The sequence below is a fragment of the Macaca thibetana genome, chromosome 15, assembly GCF_024542745.1.
Source record: "Macaca thibetana thibetana isolate TM-01 chromosome 15, ASM2454274v1, whole genome shotgun sequence".
NCBI classification, from domain to species: Eukaryota; Metazoa; Chordata; class Mammalia; order Primates; family Cercopithecidae; genus Macaca; species Macaca thibetana.
Window position 1 is genome coordinate 11,477,487 of NC_065592.1, and position 21,945 is coordinate 11,499,431.

A 21,945-nucleotide genomic window follows, 5' to 3' on the forward strand; every position below is an offset into this window, starting at 1 on the left:
GGAGATGGTGTGAGTGCTTGGCACGCTGCCTGGCCTACGCTCAGCATCCTTACTGTTGTTGGTTTTGCTTCAGCTTTGTTGTTCCTGCTATCGTAATGCTAACGCATTATTCCAATCTCCTGCTTCTGATGTGCTTCCATGCTGCTCACCTAGTGTGCAAGGTGGGTTGGATCACCCCATTTCACAGAAGAAACTCGGCCTTTTAGGTCCCAAGTGCAATGGCAAGAACTCTGCCAGGGAGCCGTGAGAGCCCATGTTTGGGAGAGGATAGAACTCAACCATAAATCTCAAATCTGGAGGTCCAGGAAGGTTTGGAAACCAGCCTTGCCTTGCAGCCAGGTTGCCTCCTGGGCCTCTGGCAGTTTCTTGGCCACAGTGGAGCCCCACGCCCACATGGGCACAGAGAGGTGTTTGTCACCCACTGCCTCAGGTAAGCAGCCTGAAGAAGGCGGTGGCCCTGCAGACGTGCCCTAGCCCAGGGTCGGGGGCGGCTCCTCCCCATTGTTCTGGGGTGGGTGTGGCCACTAGCACAGGGGCAGCCAAAGCACTGTTGGAAACCAGGCAAACACTTCCAAACCCAGCTGGGTTTCCACTGACGTCACTGCGGCCCCACCTCCTAGCAGAGCCCAAACCAGAAGCTCCCGCACACCTTTCTCTGCCTGGCCTCAGAGAGGCCTGAGCGGGCCATAGGAATCACGCTTGGGCTTTGTCATTTAAGTGGAAAACAGCTCAGCAGGGCCCCAGAGAGCACAGGGTCTCTTGGAACTGCTCACTGGCTGGTACAAGGTGGAGCCCAGACGCAGGGTCCTCATTGGAGAAGCCCCCTAAGGGGTACAGGGAGGACAAAATCTGTAAGTCCTGTGTCATACTTGTTATTTTAGCATAGATTAATGTGAAATCAGAAAGTAGTGATGCTAATATCCAGACTAAATACATGTCTGTGTCATCGTTCAGAGTTAGCAGGTTCGAATCCATCAGACCAGGGTTGTTGAGCCCTGGTTCTGCCACCTTCTAGCTTTCTGATTTTGGGCAAGTCACTCAGCCTCATTGAGTCTCAGTTTCCTCATCTATAAAATGTAAACAGCAACAGTATCTACCTTAAAAGAGGATTATGAGAATACGGGAAAGTGGAAAACACTTGCAAAATGTTTAGTACAGGGTCAGGTATATAGTGGACCTCGGTCAATGGATGTTATTAACAAATACATACATAGGCCCTCCTCTGCACAGCTCTGACCTCCTCAGGCAGTCACTTGTCCATGGGATCCCCGCCCCAGTCTATCCCTCTTTCCAGCACTCCCAGCTGCTCAGCATCTGTTGGCAGGCGTGGCTTGTCATTCCATCAACAAATATTTATTGAGCTCCTATGTATTTCAGGCCACGTGGTAGGCCCTGCACATGGAGCGGTGACCAACACAAATACCCCCTACCCTCATGGAGCTTGCATTCAAGGGAATGGGGCAGGGAGACAGCCTGTATCTGATGGTGATAAGGACACTGCAGGGGGAAAGTGGTGAGGTCACAATCTTCAATCAGCAGGGATGGTCTAACTGAGAAGGTGATACTTCAGCAAAGACTGAAAGAGGTGAGGGAACAATGAAGAACGGGGCCAGGACCAGCAAGTATAAAGGCCCTGAGTCCCAAGTGTGCTTAGAGCACTCAAGGGACAACCAAAAGGCCAACCAAGTGGCTGGAGGAGAGATCGAAGGGGAGAGGGGTCACAGACGAGACCAGGGAGGAAGTGGGGGCCAAATCATAGAGTGCCTTGGAGACCCACTAGCTTTTCCTCCAAGATGGTGAGCCACTGGGGGTTTTGAATAGAGGAGTGACCCCATTTGACTTTTTAAAAAGGACCACTTTGGCTACCAAGTTGAGGACAGAAGGTAGGATGAACAAGGCCGGGGCAGGGAAGCTAGTTAGGAAATTACTGCAAGAGTCCAGGTGAATGGCACAGGTGGGTTGCACCAGGTTGGTGGCAGGGAAGTGGGGAGACACAGGACTCTGAGAATATTTCTGGCATTGTAATTTGGCGGTGAATTAGATGTGGGGTATGAAAGAAAGAAAGGCGTCTAGGATGACTTCAAGGCTTTTGGCCAGAGCAACTAGAGTGGACATTTACTAACACAGGAAAAACTGGGATGAACAGGTTGGGTTGGAGGTATGGGGAAAAACGAGTTCATTTCTGGATGAGTTGAGATACCTAGCAGATAGTCAAGTGGAAATGTCAAAGCAGCAGCTGTATGTATGAGTCTAGAGTCCAGGGGAGAGTTCCAGAAATAAACACGAAGTAATCAGTACTTGAGGGTGATCACCAACCTGACCTCTGGATGAGATCACTAAGGTAAAGAAAATTCTAAGGACTGAGTTTTAGGTCCCCCTCAACAGTAAGAGAAAGGACAGGAATATGAGGATGGATGAACCAGCACAGGCTCTGAGGAGGAACAGCCAGCAAGACAGGAGGGAGGGTGGCGTTCAGGAAAGAAGGTCAAGAAGGGAGCCCAACTGTATTCTGCAGTGTGAGAGGGAAAATATTAATGAGGATCAAGAACTAGCCCTTCCGGCCAGGCGCGGTGGCTCAAGCCTGTAATCCCAGCACTTTGGGAGGCCGAGACGGGCGGATCACAAGGTCAGGAGATCGAGACCATCCTGGCTAACACGGTGAAACCCCGTCTCTACTAAAAAATACAAAAAACTAGCCGGGCGAGGTGGTGGGTGCCTGTAGTCCCAGCTACTCGGGAGGCTGAGGCAGGAGAATGGTGTAAACCTGGGAGGCGGAGCTTGCAGTGAGCTGAGATCCAGCCACTGCACTCCAGCCCGGGCGACAGAGCGAGACTCCGTCTCAAAAAAAAAAAAAAAAAAAAAAAGAACTAGCCCTTCCATCTGGCAAACAGAGGCCACTGGTGATCCTGTTTAGAGCAACCTAGAATGCAGGGGAGGAGGCAAAGTCTGATGAGGGTGGGCTCAAGAGAGACCAGGAAGAGAGGAACTTTCTGGAAATGGTGAGTGCAGGCAACTCTTTGGAGGCTTTGCTGAAAAGGGGAGCAGAGAAATGCGACAACAGCTGCAGAAGGGATATGAGGTCAAGAGAGGGTTTTCTTCAAGTTGAGAAAAATAACAGTACGATTATAGGAAAACCACGATGATGTTGGGGAGATGGTGAGGACTGCTGGAGCAAGGCCCTCGAGTGGGCAAGGGGAGGGATCTAGCACATGTCCTCCCCTCCCTCTTGGCCCATTTAACTCCTACTCATTCCTCAAGGGTCAGTGTAAAGGGCACTTTCTCAGGGAAGCATTCCTGACCCTCTGATTAGGTCAATTCCCTGTAATACCCCTTTACAGCATGTGACAGTTGTGCTTTCCGGCATTTGGGAACGGCATAATGACATGAAAGCCCCATGAGGGCAGGGGCTGGCTCCATCCTGTTGGTAGCTGTATCCCCAGCCACCAGCATGCTGTCCAGCACATCACAGGTGTTCAATGAACATCTGGTGAAGGGATGAATGGTCCAAGAATAGAAGTGAAGCAAAACTAGAGACACATTCTGTGTTCTGCTCTCTTCTAACTTAATCACGTCACAGTGGTCAGGACTCTGCTGTCACTGGCTATTACAAATATTTGGATTCAGAAGAACTTGATTGTTTGTTCCTGTTTTGGCTCTGTAGCTTAGCTAACACAGTGACCAGAGCCACGTAACTGGACACATCCTTCCACTGACATTGTCCACTAAAACCTGAATGTATTCCATAACATGTTGAACGATTCATTCATTTATCAAATATTTGCCCAAAGTGCAACATCCTGGGAATACAGGGTTGAATCAGACACAGGACGTGCCCTCATGGAGTTAGAATCCAACAGAGAAGATCAAACAGAACTGCTATTCAGCACTGCTGTGATAGGTATTACAAGGGGAAAGTTCAGGGGGTGTGAAAGTATAGAATAGGTAGACTTAACAGTCTGAGAAGCCTAAGGTAGCAGAGGAGGGAGATCAGAAAACCCTTCCTCTGCCTCCCCTCCCCAGCTTGAAGCTGCTTGGATACGGTTCTCAGGCTCTAGGCCAGTACTTCAGCAAGGCGGCTGCGGGCGTTGGAGCTGGCTCTGGAAGTAGCAGGGCCAGGGCCTCCTGCCTTTAGATGCTCTGAGACCCTCCCTCTTCCCTTCTACCTCTGCTGGAGCCTGCCTGTCTCCTCTTGCTTCCAGAATGGCTGCCTGTTCTCTGACTTCAAGAGAATATAACCCAGCATCCTGAAGCTGAGTTTTTGGAAAGCTCTGCCTGCCTGGCAAGAAGGCTGGGATCACTGACAGCACAGGGCACTGACAGTGGTGGGACCGTCACTGATTCTCCCCTCTGTTTACTTTCAGGCTTTCATAGATTCTATTCACAAAGAATAACCACCATTTTGCAAGGACCATGAGGCCACTGTGCGTGACATGCTGGTGGCTCGGACTGCTGGCTGCCATGGGAGCTGCTGCAGGCCAGGAGGATGGTTTTGAGGGCACTGAGGAGGGCTCGCCAAGAGAGTTCATTTACCTAAACAGGTACAAGCGGGCGGGCGAGTCCCAGGACAAGTGCACCTACACCTTCATTGTGCCCCAGCAGCGGGTCACAGGTGCCATCTGCGTCAACTCCAAGGAGCCTGAGGTGCTTCTGGAGAACCGAGTGCATAAGCAGGAGCTGGAGCTGCTCAACAATGAGCTGCTCAAGCAGAAGCGGCAGATAGAGACGCTGCAGCAGCTGGTGGAGGTGGACGGCGGCATTGTGAGCGAGGTGAAGCTGCTGCGCAAGGAGAGCCGCAACATGAACTCGCGGGTCACGCAGCTCTACATGCAGCTCCTGCATGAGATCATCCGCAAGCGGGACAATGCGTTGGAGCTCTCCCAGCTGGAGAACAGGATCTTGAACCAGACAGCCGACATGCTGCAGCTGGCCAGCAAGTACAAGGACCTGGAGCACAAGTACCAGCACCTGGCCACACTAGCCCACAACCAATCGGAGATCATCGCACAGCTTGAGGAGCACTGCCAGAGGGTGCCCGCAGCCAGGCCCGTCCCCCAGCCACCCCCCGCTGCCCCGCCCCGGGTCTACCAGCCACCCACCTACAACCGCATCATCAACCAGATCTCTACCAACGAGATCCAGAGTGACCAGAACCTGAAGGTGCTGCCACCCCCTCTGCCCACTATGCCCACCCTCACCAGCCTCCCATCCTCCACAGACAAGCCATCGGGTAAGTCCTTCTGGGATCGTGTTCCATGTGGGTCTCAGAGCCAGGCACCAGGCTTCCCTTGGCTGTGACCACAAATGGGGGAAAAGCCACGGCCTGTTGAAGCCAGGCCAAAGACGTGCACAATCCCCCAGCAATCCCTTGGGCCGAGCTGCTGGAGCCAGTGGGGTGAGGGCGGGGACCACATTCCTTAGATGGATCCTCAAAGGCATTACCAAGAAATGGAGTTTCAGAACAGGGCAAACATTCTCTGGTTTCTGGCAGGAAAGAACCCAAGGCCTGTAGTTTTCTAGGCTCTGCATGCGATCCCGTGTGTTGGCAGATAGAAGAGAAGGTCTCTCCCGCAGCTCATGCACTGTGCCTGGCACAGGGCTGGCCCCCTGTAAATGCTCACCAAATAAACCATGGGCCAAAAGAAAAGAAAGTATTACCCACATTAAGAATATGATAAATGCAGCCGGGCGCGGTGGCTCAAGCCTGTAATCCCAGCACTTTGGGAGGCCGAGACGGGCGGATCACTAGGTCAGGAGATCGAGACCATCCTGGTTAACACGGTGAAACCCCGTCTCTACTAAAAAAAAAAAAAAATACAAAACACTAGCCGGGCGAGGTGGCGGGCGCCTGTCCCAGCTACTCAGGAGGCTGAGACAGGAGAATGGCCCGAACCCGGGAGGCGGAGCTTGCAGTGAGCTGAGATCCGGCCACTGCACTCCAGCCTGGGCGACAGAGCGAGACTCCGTCTCAAAAAAAAAAAAAAAAAAAAAAAGAATATGATAAATGCATTGTAGGGGCTGGGCATGGGAAGGAGTCCTTCCTAAAGCCCACACACTTCCTAGAGTCTGCTGCTGTCTAGAATTTTCAATAATGCTTCCATATGCTCTTACATACACGTTTCATCTTAAAATACAGCCATTCTCAAAATACCGTTATGGGGGAGGAATGGGGTTGCTGGCAGGTTTTAAAGCTTACCCAAGATACTGGCACTGGACATTTCCATGTAGGTTACATAATTAACTCCTGGAGCTCCTTACGGACAGGATGAGTAACTTGCTAATAGGCTTAGGGTGTTCAGGCTAGATTTGCATTCAGGTCTTTTCACTTTAAATATCCGGCTGACTCCTCTACGCTGTAGGACTCTAGGAATCCTCATTTCTGGAAGAAGCAGGCCAGAGGCTTCCCTCTCAGAATGTCAGCACACATCCAGTCCTCTGAAGCTCAGCGCCTTGTTCACCCAGAACACCTGAGCCTTCCCAGTGGGCTGCCACATGAGAACTATATTCATCTCTGCAAAAATGAACCATGTATCTGCTCCAAGTCAGTGCTTTTGGTACCACTTCATTGTATAAGCAGGGAGAGATTTTTACTGAAAATATCCTGCTTTACACTTATTTCACACTTTTAAAAATAACCTCCAGTACTGGGAATAGCAGCTTCTTGCTAATTCCAAAGAGGGGCTGAACCTGACTGCAGGAGGGTGGCCAGGGCAGAGGACAAGGGCAGCATTGTTTTCAGATGGGGCAGGGGAGGTGAGTTAAATGCAAGGTGAACATCCACTGCAGCACCTAAAAGGAAAGACCTGGCCTGGCTGCAGGGTTGAGGGCAGGCGCTTTGGAGGAGACTGGCCTGGATTCAAATCCAGATTCCTCCACTGATTAGCTCTGGGACATTAGGCAAGTCACTTTGTCCTTCTGAGGCTCGGCTTCCTCATCTGTTAATTGAGGATAGATTAAAATAGTGCCTGTCACTTTAGGAAATGAAATACTGCAAAAAAACATGTTTAGCACAATGTTGGGTCCACAGTAAACTACAAGTCTCCTTTGATCTAGGTCTTTTCATCTTAAAACAAGGAGACTGAAATAAACAGTCAGTCCCTTTTTTAGCTCTGGCGTTCCATCTGTACACGTGTCTGCTTTAAATCAGAAGCTCTGAAAGAGAGGGCAGGGTGTGTTAATTTGTCTTGATAGAATACCAAGAGGGTAAAACGTGCCCTTGGGCACCAAAGGCCCAGCTGAATGTTGTTATAACCCTGACTGGAGACAGGCTGGACTCAGTGGTTACTCAACAGATCTCCTCTGGCCTCTCCTCTGCCTAAGTGTCTCTGGTTTCTAACTCAAAACATTTCAGGACATTCCTGGGCTTGAACTAAGCTGCTAGATACATAGTATAGGAATAAAGACTTGGGTTTGCATCCATGCTCTTCCCCTTGGTTAGCTGTTCCCTCACAAGAAAGTTTTAACTCTTCTGAGCCTCAATTTTCTCCTCTGTAAAATGGGGACAAGGGTCATAACCTCACAGTGTTATGCTGTGGATACAATACAATCAAGCATGAAACATTATGTCATGTAGGGCAGCCAACATTTGCTGAGCCCCTACTGCATGCTGGTCACAGCACTAGACTTGGGGAAGCAGGTGACAACTATGGTCCCTGACCTCCAGGAGCTCAGTCTGGGGGAGGTGGCAGGTGCATGAATGCATCTGGGATCCATCCAATGCCCATGATTTCTAGTCCCTAAAATCAGCACATCAGATCTGACAACAGATTTCTCTGAGAGGGAGTATCTGTCAAGGCCAAAATTTCTAAAATCAGGAATGCAGTGAAAACTGGGCTGTCTGATCACTGTGGTGATACCCTGGTGTGCTAAGTGCCCTGGGGGACAGTAAGGTGGCATGACTAATTCTGCCTAGAGGGAAGGGAGAAGTTAGATAGAGGTGGCACTTCTTTGCTGCATCTTGAAGGATTTGTAAGATTTTACCAGGCAGACCTGGGAGTTGGGAACCCAAGTGACTAGTGGATCTCTGATGGAGATGAGTCTTTGCAAGGGCCCAGGGGCACCGTTCCACTCCTGGCACCTCAGATGGTTCAATCTCCTGCTTCTTTGTGTTCACAATCCAGCGTGGGCTGTGTGTATCCAAGGGTCCTGCACTCACCCATCTTTTTTCTCCCACTTAAGAAAGCATGCTGTCATGGGAGGGAATGGCAGTGATTTCATCACAGAGATAACTTGAATGCATTGGAATTTATCCTTTTTTGTTACGTACCAATGTTGGTACTTGCTCATTACTAGTAGATTTCTTGTGACCCATCTCACCACTGAGCTCCCACACAAGGCGCTGCCAGCTGGGATTGAGTGCCTAGCTGTGGAAGCTGAATGGGTAGACAGAGCCCAGGAAGACAGCAGCTGGGGGACGGCCCTGCCCTCTCCTGGTGTTGAGGACTAAACTGGGAGGAAAAAACAGATGGTCTCTGCACAGAACAGTCAGGGCATCCAGTCAGCAGAGAACATTCTTATCAGGTCTGTTCAGAGGGCTTGGAGCAGGTTCTGATCCTGGAAGACAAAACACTCTTCTGTGCTCTCATCCAACAGATCCTTTGTTCTCAGGGACATCACTCGGCCAGAAACACCTTTGCAATTAAACACCTTTGCACTCGAGCCTTGGCAGCTTCCAAACCTTTCACTCAGCAACCTCGGAGCCATGTGCTCTTTTCTTCTTTGTCTGTCCACAGCATGCCCTTCCCAAGGGAGCCATGGTTGCTTATCTGAAGCTGTACTCACAAGCCTGTTCCCAGCCTTACTGAGACAGTAACAGGGTGGCCCCAGGTCAGAATGGCCTGCTGAGAGCCTGAGTGAGGAGGCACAGGCAGCTCCTGGCTTCCCTGCCCCCTGACCTGGGCTTTGTCCTGTGTCTCTCAGGTCTGGCCAGACCCGAAGGCATTTTAGTTAGGATGATGCTGTGATGAGGCCTGGGCCAAATGGCCCTGTCTGTGGTCCTCTGCCCCATGTATCCTGCTGCTGCTATTAAAGAGGAAGGCTACGGCGGTCATTCTCTAAGAGGCAAAGGACAGAGCAGGCACCTGGGTTCTGGTACTGTTTCTCAGACCACCCAAGGCAGAGCCACACGTGTGCCAGCCCCCCTGCGCAGTGCCATCCCAGAGACTGATCAGGGAGGAAACGAGAGTGCCAACAGCAGCTGCCACAGACGGGCTTTGTCAGAAACTAATCTTTAACGACCAAAAGGAGTGAGCACTTTTAGCTGTTTTCTCTCCTGAGAAAGAGAATACAACCAGTTCAGTTTATTTCTCAATGAGTGAAGAAGAAGGGGCCATAAAACCATGAAATACTGGAACTGTTAGGGGCCTCTCAGATCCCCTAGCACGGCCTTCCTGTAACAGAGCCTGTTGGTGGCAGAGCAGAGATCGATCCTGGGACTTGTAACTTGCAGGATATTGAGGTTCACAGAGGTTAAGTAACTTAGCCAAGGGTACACAGCTAGTAAGTGGGTCGGCCAAGACTCAAACCAAAGTGTGTCTTAACTACTCTGGATATTGCACATTTCCACGGGAAGGCTGGAGGGGAACTGGTGTAAAAATCACCCTGTGAATGCTTGACTTGGCCCCAGCTGCCACAGGGAATTGACCTTCTGTCTCTACTTCCTGACCTTCTCTCTCTACTTCCTGGTGCCCTGTTCCAAACAGTTCCTTAAAATGAGCTCTGGGAACAGAGGTGGTAGATTTGTTATTAGAATGCTCATGGTTCTGATAACACAAAACACTGTTGCTACCAACCCACCACCATCGTGCTCCCCGTCCCCAGGCCCAGCAGGAACCAGCCGAGCTTTCCAGCAGAAAGCACAATGTGCACCCGACTCCCAGCAAATGGACCCAACTGAAGTCTACTTTTTAACTTTTATCCAATCTGGACATATCCTCTGGGGTTCCTTCTACTCAGCATTTCAGTGTATAGCTAAGTCTTTCAACATACAGCTAAGTGTGAAGCTTTGATTTCTTTAAATGTTAGCCCTGACTATATAAATATCAGTAGACATGACCTCCCCTTGGGGCCACATTAGGAGGCCCCCACATTGCTTCAGTGACAACAGTGCACAGGTGGAAGCCACCCCATCTCACAACAGATGGGCTATGGCCAGGATGGCATGGACAACTTGAACAAGAGTGTTTTCCTAGATAGATTTTCCACCTGTATTTTATTCCACCCTATAAGGTAGGAAATATGTACACGATTGTGATTCCCCAGCACAATGGTATGTTTTAAAACAGAGAAATATATGATGTTGTAGCTCCCGTTCTTTCTGGAGGTCAAACAAGCAACCAGGTGAAAAGGTGTCAACCCATGCGTGGCTGGGTCAGCTCCAGCAGGCTGGGCGTCCAGGCCCAAGCACTGCAGAGAGGTGGAGAAGCACAGGGTGTGTGTGGTGATGGTGGTGAGTGAGGGTGACTCTGCCCATTCTGACTCAGCCTTCAAGGTCACAGGGGCTGAGGCAAAAGCCCACCCAGGACTCCTGCCTTCAGAGCATGTGCTGTTTCCACTGTATAATATTTTCTTTTATTCTAAAAGTTTTTGTTAAACAAAATAAGATTCCAAATTTAGCACAAACTACATAATCCAGTGATTTCTCAAAGAGCATTCGTTGCTAGCTTCTTCCTAAACAAAATCTACTCTAGGAAGATGGCCCACCTGGATGATGGTTCCAGGAGGGCCAGCTCCCTTACTGCTTTGCTTTCTCTTCCTCTTCTTCTGGTACCTTTGGGAACTGATCACAAAGAGCCTTTTGAGTGTGATGGAAAGCTACCCCTCCATTCCTCAGGCAGTTTTCCAAAGATGACACTTGGCTAAATGCTCAGGGTATTTACAGTCATAGGAGATAAACTATCAACTTGTTACTGTTAAAAAAAAAAAACTCATGATCTGGGATCTTGATGCCTGAAAATCCCAAGATTGGTACTTGGCAAACTGAAAGAAATCTAGAAAACCCTAGAGATCAGGCATCTGTGGCCAGCTAAATGGTCATACAAATGGATTGCTGTGGTGAACTTGTATAGTACTAATCCTGAGATGCTGTCCCCCCCAGCCCCCACCCCCATAAAAAAAAAAAAGTAGTATTAAGTTAGCCTCATACAAATGCTGGCACCATGCTCCTGGACTTCTCAGCCTCCATAACTGTGAGCCAAATAAACTTCCTTTCTTTATAAATTACCCAGTCTGTGCTATTCTGTTATAGCATCAGGAAATGGACTAGGTTCAGTCTTATAAAAGTAATGAAGTATATACTTTCAGTGGTTTATGCCCACATCAGTGAAGGATGCAGGCAGCAGAGACCTCTTGATGGGAACACTGGAGATGATCTTTCCTACTATCCCCGCATCACCACTGCCTCAACTTCGGCTCTCCCTGGCATGAATCTGGTCAAAGATTATGCTGAAAATCAGCCTGATGGTCCTCATCTTGTATCTCAAGATGAGCCTATGCAGCTACAGGGCCTGGACTATTTATGTGATCCTTTGCTTTTTAAAAAAAATAAGCTACTTTTTCCTGATATTTTTGAATACAATAAGTCAAAACTACTGTACATACAGAGAAAAACCATGCTAAGAGAATTTGTTTAAATTATAAATACAATAGCTCCTAAATGATGAAATTAAGTATCTTAGATGGTATGTCTAGAATAGGGTCCAAATGAACAAAAAATCTACTCATCTGGCACCATCCCAGGCATAATGTGCAGACAGACTACTACAAACTGTCCAGACTTTCCCACAAAGCAGGTTTCCTTTGCCAGGGTTTGGTCTGGATGTGGATTATCATCTGTTGTGGGGTCTTTGTTTCCAGATGGATTTATTATTATTGGTTCTCAGCTGGAAAGCACAGAATGAAGGTAGCAAAGGGGATGCAGCTCAGGATGGTGAAGGATGGAGGGTGAAGGATGGAGGGTTGAAAGATGGAGGGAGGCACACAGAGCATGTAGGGACTCATGGAGTGAGCCTGCAAGGGCTCCTGCCTGAAAGGAGCCCACAGTCTTACGGGGACACAGATCCCCACCAATCCTAATGTGGTGTGATAACTGCAGCACAGAAGGTGAACCTGAGTTCTAATCCCAGATCCTCCACTTTCCAGCCATGCGATCCTCTTGAGCCTTGGCTTTCTCACAGGTGCAGGGCCTTACGAGGATGAAATCAAACAGTGTGCAAAGCACCTGGCACATGAAAGGCTCTAGGTACATGATCATCACCATTCTTATTTTATTCCAGTAGAGATACATATACAAAGCATTTTGGGAACCCTGAAAAGGATTAAGTAGCTTTCCTGGGGTTGGGGAAGGCTTCCTGAAGGAGGTGATGAGGAAGGTAAGGGCCTTGCAGTGCTCTCAGAACCAGTGCCAGTGATAGTCAAGAAATCATGGAGACAAGGCTTGGTGCCAGACAAATGTCCTGTTTTCAGGAAAAGAAAAAGCATGTATACTAGAAATTACATACAACTGGCTTGTGGTCAAGCCCCAGTAAAACTATAGAAAAGAGTACACGAAGGGTTCATGAGCATTTGGAAGATTAAAAGTCACCCATGAAAGCCGATGTAGGTTCTTGAAGAAGAAACCAACGAAGCTGATCCATTCTTTGGAAAGGGTTAATAGGCTGGCCAATTAACCAGGGACTGCTACCTGTCTAGTATCTGTGGACTGTAGTCATGGATCTGGTAAGTTCTTCTATGATATGCCTGCAGGACAGCACCACAGTCTCTGACAGAGCCATGGTCACTCTCATTAGTGTGCCTGCGGAAACTTGGGGCACTGCCCACCTCTACATCAGAGACCTCCCTCACCCAGAAAGCCTTGGGTGCAACTGGCCACTGCCCCCAGGGAGCCAAGGTGAGCTGCTCACCTCTGCACACAGTGAGACCACCAAAGCCCCTTCCAAACTCTTTTTAAAAATGTCTTTAAAGCCGCTGTTTCTCCTCCTGCCCAACGGCGCTGGTGGAAACCTAAGAGTGGTGCAATGCTTTGGACAGTGGCCTCTGGGAAGCAGCGCTACAATGTCTGTTTCTCCTGGGGTCAAACGAACAGAAACAGGACCTTTATAAGCCCTTTCTGGGCCCTAAGAGCTCTTATTTGAGAGGCCTCAGGCTGTACCACATGCATTGAAATGACCTACCTCACACATTTAATATAATTTTTACTGGAACAATTTTGAAAGGATTTAATACTTTTGCTTTTAAAATTATTTGGCTAAGAGTAACTCAATTAATTTATGGTTGGATCTAATTTCTCAGTAAACATCAAGCATGTTCAGGAATTCTTGGGAAGTGAAAAAAATCTAACCTACAAATTGTTTTCAAAAGTAATAACATTTTCATGAAGACAAAATTTAACAATTAATGAACTTGACAAGATGTTACACTTTGTAGAAATTTAATTACCACAATAAATTTTGATTTTGTAGTTTTCTTTTCATATTTTAGAGCCAGTAAGTTTTTTGAGGCCTCAAACATTTTCATCAACTCCTGAAACACTCATTGGCCCCAGGCACCATGCCCATTGCTTCAGGACTAAAGAGGACTGAAAGCAGGCACAAGCATTTGGACCTTTTCCCTGGAATGATCAGAAATGATATGTGTGTGTTAACTCTGAGGTTCTGCAGGAACTGAAATGCCTTTGGGACCATACAAGCTACTCCTGTGTTTAGGTTATTGTTTTGTACTCTGGTTCACTGAAAAGCAGTGACTGACATAGAATATATATATATATACGTCCATAACCAAAACCTTACTTTGCCAAGCCTCTGGATAAATGAGATTCGAAGATCCCCATACAACTGCTCCTCACTGTGGCCACCCCGCACACCCCATCCCCTGACCCTGTGTGTCTGTTCTCCTGCCCTCATGGGGTGCCCAGTGAGTCCTGATGCTGGCCTGGGTGGGACTCTCACCTAAGCAGGCCACGTGCCGTGGCACTCAGATGCATTCATTTGGGTAGGAAATTGCAGATCCAATTTCAACAGTTAGTCCTTTCTCCTGTTAGAAAAATGTTTCAGGGAGTGGTGAGAAGACTTTTTGGAGACAGACCATCAGTGAGAGTAAGTGAAAACAGCATACAGTTCTCATTAAAAGCAGACTGCATCTTAATGATAACACAGAAGCTTCTCCCTAGAGCCTGCATATGGACTCAAATATTCACGGGAGCAACTTCCCAGAACTAAGAGCCCCCCAGAACATTTCCCACAGGACTCAGGGTCCTCTGAGTAGCCTAAGGTGGTCAAATTCTGACACCTGGGGCTGGACTCGGGGATAAAGAGGACTGTCGGGCTGCTGGCCAGCCACGGGGTCCAGTTGTGCTGTGGGCAGGAAGGACTCTGCTCCTCCCCCAACACCTCAGGCGCGTCAGGGAGAAGACGCATCCCTCTTGCCCACAGAGGCCGCACTGCTTAGCTCCCAGCCTCAAGGTCAGATATTCACGGAGCCATGTTTTCCTAGTAGGAGGAGCACTGCACTGAGAGCTGATGCAGTTTGTGAGCCCATTTCTCCACTAGGGCCTGGACGGGTAAATCAGGCTGATGCTGGTCCGCCCCAGATCCACAGAAAGAGAACTGTAAATAGGATGTTATGCTTGCCTGGCCTAGGTGCCGGTTCTAACTCAGCTTGACCTGAAAGGCCCTGTGTTGGGGGTAGCAAGCACTGAATCAGCCATCAATCAAGTGGGTCCTCGTTTCCTGGGAGGCCATAGTCCTTGTGTGCCTAATCCCTGTCAAGAGCCCCAGGGAGGAGGAAGGAAGCACCCAAAGCTGATCACCTCCAACACTTACCAGGGTGTGGCAGTGGGGTCCGGGCTGAGACCTGTGTACTTGGTACTCCCCCACTTGCTGATGTCCCTCCTCTGGAGGCCTCCTGACCCCAGACCCTGTGTGCCTTCCCACCCTTGTTGCTTCTCCAGGGAACCACACAGACTCGGCTCAGCCACGGGGCCGCACTTCTCTTCACGTGGAACATTTGGCCACAGCTCCGCCAAGAATGTAAATGTGGTCTTTATAGAGATGAGGTCGGGGCATTCGCTCCACTCTGAGCCCAGGTGCTGCCGAGTTAGTGTTGGCCTGATGCTCTGGGCAGAGCTGCCCTCTCAGAAGGGGCGCCAAGTTAAACACCACTAGGTACTCTGCACTGGTCCAAAGGGAGCGCTTTGCCCACTGCACACTGAAAACTCAGTTTCATTGACAAAAAAGATTTCCATTCTTCACGTTAATATATCTTTGTGGCCTTCTGCACTGAAATTCTGACTTAAAAATATACGGAAAACATCTACTGGTAAATATCTTACATTTAGTCTTGTATTGAAAAGCAAACGTAGTAACGTGTGTGTGGAGGAGGAATGAGTTGGGGAGGTGAACAACTTCAAAAATGTCAGCTTTCATCTATCAAAGGAAACAGAAAGGGATAATCTTCACAGAGCACCTGCCCCAGCTGGCCCCCATGCTGGCCGCTCTTGTGTTCACGACATTCTCAGAACAGCTATGGTCTCCTCCCCATTTCACAGAAGAAGAAATTGAGGCTCAATGAGGACCCAGGCCAAAGTCACACTGTGCAGAGGTGAGGCCATCGACATTGGAGCCGAGGGCTCCTGACTCCAAGTGTGGAGTCCTCCTCCAGCCCTTGTGTCCTCAGCCAGGTCTTCCTCCATCCAGGCCTGACCCTTGCCTGGCCCCCTACGAGGGCATTGTTTATATGGAACCGATATAGATTTTTCACAGTATTATTTATATGTTACAGTTGTGGATTTCTCCTCAAAGTAGGATGCTTTGTCTCTGCTATTTCAAGGGAGCCACATAATTTTACTGCTGATAATTTTTCAATGTTAACTCTTTTTCTGACTAATTTTCATCCATCATTGATGTTTCTGACCTTTGCCACTGGTGCCTTTAATGTGTGAAAAGGAAATGTGTTTGAATGCAGGAGATTTCATAGAGGTCTACTAAGGGTTCTGAGGGAAATTGTGTTTGAATATGTGTTTTCGACAGAAGCTAATGGGGCCTGATTGTCATGTGAAATTCAGTGTACAGACACATACGCACATTTTCTGTAACAGCAGAAAATACTAAACACTTCGACACTATTTGATACCTACTCCATTATTCTAGAAAGCCTTAAAAGAATTACCATGTTTGCCTTTTTTAAAAAAAGAAAAACTTCTTCTACATCATAACAGACACTAGAATAGTTGAAAAATGGGCAAAGAACACCAAAAGGTAAATATGGAAGAAAAAACTCATTAAAGATTTTTAAAAGTTTTATACCTTGACAAAGAACTGTAAATTTTTATGTTTTATTTTGTCGCTGGCTGACTGGCAAAGATTAACATTAGTTCTAAGGACACAGAGCTAAGTCAGCCTGGGTCCCTGATTCTTGAGTTCGCTCTGGTTGGGGAAAAAGAAGAGTACTTTAGTGTGTGAGCTCTGGACACGCCCTGGGTGCATACAACTGCTGGGTCCCTTACCCACCAGGTAACCTCGAGGGGATCCCCTAATGACCACAGGGTCTGCTTTCCTACCTCATAGGAGTGTCAGGAGGGTCAGCTGTGGAAATACGTGCCTCGGACCACAGGAAATGCTCAGTACACACTGGCTATTAATATTACTACTTCAGTCATGACTCTTAGAGCAAGGAGTTTATAACCTGGGACTTTGGGAATCTATTACCTTCTGAAACTGTATACAGAATTGTGTGAGTCTGTACATTTTTCTGAATAAAAAATCTAGAACCATCCCCAAATTCGTAAAGGGACTAGTAGCCCCAAAACATTTAAAAACACTTGCCTTTAAATAGAGCCCTTGGTGGAAATGCCAAAGGTAAAACTGAGATCACTGATGGCGCCCACAAAAGCAGCCCCAGCTGGAGCCACGAGGCCAACTGCCACTCCCCCAGCAGCCTCCACAGCCTCTCCCTACGTGGCGCCTCCTTCAAAGGCAGCCTTTACATCTGACAATTCTGCAGCAGTCCTGGCAGCTGTGCAGTAAGAGGCTGGGCTGCTCTCTCTCAGTGGGCGTTATTTTGCAGGCTTCTGCCGGATCTTCCGTCACCAGTATTCGCATCAAACGGCCTCTCCTGTGCTGCTGACTTGGTAAGGAGCTAGGAGGCCTCCCACGCCCACCGGCGCTCTGCTCCAGCTGTTGGGGACAGACTCCCATTCTCTGCCTCCGTCCCTGGGGCTTCAGCTGAACACAACCAAAACCTTTTTCTCCTTCACAAATGCTCTTTCTGGAGGTCTGGCCTCCCCTTCCCCAGGAAGGATACTGAGGGGGTGGTAGGGGAAAGGCGGGAAGTGGCACTGCCAAAGGAAGCAGCTGCTTGTGCCCCATCTGCTACCCAGGGGTGGGGAGTATTGGGTCCTGCCCCATCCTTTGGAGAAGAGGCCTGGCAAAAAGGTAAATGGGTGAGAAGTTTCTCCCTGGAAGATGAAGGGAGAAGCCCCCCGAGTTAACTGTCAGCACCCAAACCAATCTTTCTTCTTGGGGCAATACTGGGCAGTGGGAAGCAAGGAATGAGCGAGACAGCGCCTGGCTTCCCGTCAGGTTCTAGGTGGATGAATGCTCAAACACAAGGCTTCTTCCTGCAAGGCCTCAGGCAGAGCCCACCTGAGATGTCTAACAGAGACCAGAAACCTAAGTCTGTCTGGTTTATAACCATTACCTGTGAACTAGTTGAGCCCAAACACCAGCCAGGAAGGAATGTGAGAAGTGTGACCTGCACCAGAAAAGCTGAGTACACCTGTCACTGATGGGCACCTCCCTTCAACTCCCACAGAAAGAGAAAGGACAGGATCTACAGGAATTCAAGTGGGGAGGAGGTAGTGAGGTCAGCTCCTCCCTCGTTGGGCATCAGAGCAGCCCCACCCTGCCCTGAGCTTCCGCTGCCCAGCACCACATCTGCAGAGGCTGGGACTCAATACACAGTTGTTGAATAAACACACAAATTGATAGAACATATACAATGGTACTTTCTTAGCACTTTCGTCCTTAACCAGTCTCATTGTGGGGATTTTTTGTTTGTTTGTTTATTTTGAGACGGAGTCTCACTCTGTCGCCCAGGTTGGAGTGCAGTGGGGCCATCTTGGCTCACTGAAGCCTCTGCCTCCTGGATTCAAGTGGTTCTCCTGCCTCAGCCTCCCCGGTAGCTGGGACTACAGGTGCCTGCCACCACACCTGGCTAATTTTTTGTATTTTTAGTAGAGATGGGGTTTTACCATATTAGCCAGGATGGTCTCGATCTCCCGACCTTGTGATCCGCCTGCCTCGGCCTCCCAACGTGCTGGGATTATAGGTGTGAGCCACCGCACCCGGCCCTATGGGGAATATTTTGAAGAGACTGAAGCAAAACATGATTTTCTTTCCTTCAGCCATTTTCATCGAATGGCTAGGCCTTGAAGACCTTCTAAAAGTTCCTCAGATCAATGAGAAAGGCCCCAGACTGTCCAGACCCTTGGTGACTCAAGCTTGTACCTTCTTGCTGATGTGACCAACACTGGAACATAAGAAACTGCCTGGGGAGGGCCGAGTTGATGGGCAGGGGTGGTGAGGGCTGAAAGACCTGTGGTATAACACCCATTCCTTCTGACTGGGCTGCCCAAGCTCAGTGGAGTCACAAAGAATCACAGAACCCTCTGGTCTCAGTTTCAGAAGAGAGCCATGGATTGGGCTGTATCCTAGACATCATCCTTTAAGTTTATGAGCCTGCCAGGAAGACCTCAGAATGCATGAGGTCGAGCATCTGGCCCTCATTGAGCTTCCTTTGGAAAACACACAGATTGAGCTGAAAGGGAACCTGGCTCCCTAAAAAGACACTTGAAGAGCAGTGAGTGAATCCCAGGAATATCCCAAAGTCTCTGGCTACATGGCCAAATTCTGGGCATGGCCTAGGCCCCCGTGACTGTGGAAGTTCATTTAGTAAAAGCTGCAGCAGTCATCACGAAGCACTGTCACTGGAAGGGCAGATGTGGAGTCAGAATTGAAGGGGGCCAACTGCACTTGGCCCCCAGAAACAGTAATCCAGCAGAACCAAGTTTCCCTGCAGAAACAAAGCCATCAGAGCCTGCAGGCACTGACCGATGTTGCCACATTTAGTAGGTCCACATCTCTTTTTCCTAATACAATGAACCTGAAAAAGATCACCCCAGCAACTTCTCCCCAAATGATCTCAGTAATCCTGACAACGCTGTATGAGGGAAATCTGATCTCCCTTCTACAACTGGAAGAAACTGAGGGCTGGGAGAAGTGAAGAAGCCCAAAGTCACACTGTGAGGCGGGTGAGAGGAGAAAGTGAGCTTGGAGTGTGGGCATCCTGACCCCCGGTCCCAGGCTCTTGTCTTTATAATTATTTATCAAACTCGCAAAATAAAAATTGGTTACCTCAGACTGTGGGCCTATGGCTCACAGCTGGAGCCTCATCGGAGGTTGTGCCTGCTTGAGGTGCAGCTGGGGGTGTGGCCTGGTGACAGGCAGGTCTGTGATGTATATGCATGTCTGTGTCCCCAGGCCCATGGAGAGACTGCCTGCAGGCCCTGGAGGATGGCCACGACACCAGTTCCATCTACCTGGTGAAGCCGGAGAACACCAACCGCCTCATGCAGGTGTGGTGCGACCAGAGACACGACCCCGGGGGCTGGACTGTCATCCAGAGACGCCTGGATGGCTCTGTTAACTTCTTCAGGAACTGGGAGACGTACAAGGTGAGACCCGGCAGGGGCTGTCTGTGCTGCCCACAAGGTGACTGGCCCACCCCAAGAGAGGCCTGAGCGACCAGTAGAAGAGCCCACTCAGAGGTACATGCTGACCAAGTCCAGGCCAGTGCGGCCCCAACAGCACACATACCTGAGGCAAGAAGGATGCAGACAGGGCCACTGTGCAAACCCACCAGGAGTAGTGAGAACCAGCTCCTCCTCTGACTGCTGCTAGCAACTGCTGCAGGATAAGAGTTAGTAGAGCAGATCACCACAGCCCCACAGGACAGGGTGAGAGTTTAGAAATGCTGGTATAGGGGCCCAGGAGTGGGGAGCATTTCATTCCCAACAGGGGTTTCCATGGAGAAAGACCTGCTCTCAAAGCCCAGAAGGGGCAAGTCCCAAAAGGCTCCCAGTTCCTGGGAGAATCCCCCAGAGAGTCCCGGTAGGGAACTGTGGCAATGTTCAAGTCCTAATTCCAGGCTCATCCTCTGGGCTCCCTGCTTCCCAGGGAGTTGAAATGCTCATCTGTGTAGCAGGGAAAGTTGCCAGGACTCAGACATACATGGTTCTTCACCCTCTAAACAGAGGTGGCACTAAGGAAGGCAAGAGTGGCTCGGTTTGCCAAGTGCCCAACCTATGCCAGCACCATGCTAAGGGCTTTCATGCGTTATTTTGTTTAATCTTGTATCAACCCCCTGAGGGAGGTTATGTTATGGACCCAGCTTACAGGTGAAAGTGTGGAGTAATTTGCTCAGGGTTGCAAAGCCAGCAATTGGCCCAGTAGTGACTGCAGCTGAGGCCTCTGACACTGAAGCTCACAAACTGCCTGAAGCCATGATGCCTTGCACACATGGCTCTGCCATGCCGGTGGATACCACTAGATTGTAGACCTAGAGGGGAGCCCCAGTGGATGGGACACATGCGTCACGGCTCACACCTGTCTGGTGCATTAGAGTTTACACGTGACCCTCACACACAGCCCATCTCCAGAGAAGGAGGTGAAGCTCCGTGAAGGTCAGGGATTTGTCTGAGGAATGCTTGCTGCGTGCCTACTGAGTGCCAGGCCCTCCACTTGCCCCAGCACACATGTTCCTGCAGCAAGCCTGTGGGGAAGGTAATGTAGCCTCCCTGACGTAAGAACGAGGAATCTGGGGTTCACGTGATGCCTGGCACAGGATAGGCACTCTACATATTTTGAATAATGTGTGAGTCACAGAGAGATTCAGTGGTAGAGTAGGGGTCTAAACCAGGTCTGCTTCATGCTCTGCTTGTTTCCCAGGCCCCTCTATCCAGGGCTGAGTGTCCGACAGCCAGGCCTGCTGGCTGCAGGCACTGTAGGCCCCACATTAACACTCTCCCGGGTTTTCCCCAGCAAGGGTTTGGGAACATTGATGGCGAATACTGGCTGGGCCTGGAGAACATTTACTGGCTGACGAACCAAGGCAACTACAAACTCCTGGTGACCATGGAGGACTGGTCCGGCCGCAAAGTCTTTGCAGAATACGCCAGCTTCCGCCTGGAACCTGAGAGCGAGTATTATAAGCTGCGGCTGGGGCGCTACCACGGCAATGCGGGTGACTCCTTTACATGGCACAATGGCAAGCAGTTCACCACCCTGGACAGAGATCACGATGTTTACACAGGTAGGAAAAGTGGAGTCAAACCCAGGTGCAGGGCAGGGAAAAGAGGTCAACCACAGCCAGAGCCCCTGACTCCAGGGCTTGGAAATGGGAAGATCCCAGGGTGATAAGCAGCTGGGCCAAGCTGCCTGACCCTGTTACCACCCCCTGAGGGTCCCTTCTCCTGCCCACAGGTCCCCTTTACAAAGCTGGGTCAGAGTGGCATTGACAAATTTTTAAAAATGGGGTGAGGAGACATAAAGAGGTATACAAATCACACGTACTAGGGCCAACTGGGGCCAATGCAGAAAGACATGTATTGGGCTGTGGCCTCACCACCTCTGTCCAAGGCACCTGGTATACAGCTAACCAACTGCGCAGGCTCTGGGCCACACACCTGGGCTCCAGTGCTGGTCCCACCTCCTACCAGCCATGTGTCCTTGGGCATGCTGCTAAATCTCCCTGGGTCTCGGTTTCTGCATCTGAAAAGAAGGACAAGAACTACCTTGCAGGGTAGGGAGAAGGGTAGAGAGAATGTACCTAAAGTGCTTTGTCTAGGATTTGGCACACAGCGAGGGCCCCACACCAGCTGGCTTTCTTCATGGTCAC

At 49.6% G+C, this 21,945-nt stretch overlaps 3 protein-coding genes across 20 annotated transcripts in view; 1 reads left to right on the forward strand and 2 right to left on the reverse strand.

The window, feature by feature from the left end:
- GARNL3 (GTPase activating Rap/RanGAP domain like 3) overlaps nucleotides 1–21,945 on the reverse strand; it is a 598,754-nt gene that overhangs the window by 286,423 nt on the left and 290,386 nt on the right. The window lies entirely within an intron of this gene.
- RALGPS1 (Ral GEF with PH domain and SH3 binding motif 1) overlaps nucleotides 1–21,945 on the reverse strand; it is a 309,219-nt gene that overhangs the window by 112,846 nt on the left and 174,428 nt on the right. The gene's annotated exons all lie outside the window — the stretch shown is intronic.
- Nucleotides 1–21,945, forward strand: part of ANGPTL2 (angiopoietin like 2) — a 36,261-nt gene that overhangs the window by 10,567 nt on the left and 3,749 nt on the right. Inside the window, exons 2-4 of the mRNA XM_050760098.1 lie at nucleotides 4,362–5,227; nucleotides 19,530–19,723; nucleotides 21,090–21,360. Of these exons, the coding sequence (XP_050616055.1) occupies nucleotides 4,411–5,227; nucleotides 19,530–19,723; nucleotides 21,090–21,360 (1,282 nt within the window). The 5' untranslated portion in view covers nucleotides 4,362–4,410. The remainder of the gene's footprint in view (nucleotides 1–4,361; nucleotides 5,228–19,529; nucleotides 19,724–21,089; nucleotides 21,361–21,945) is intronic.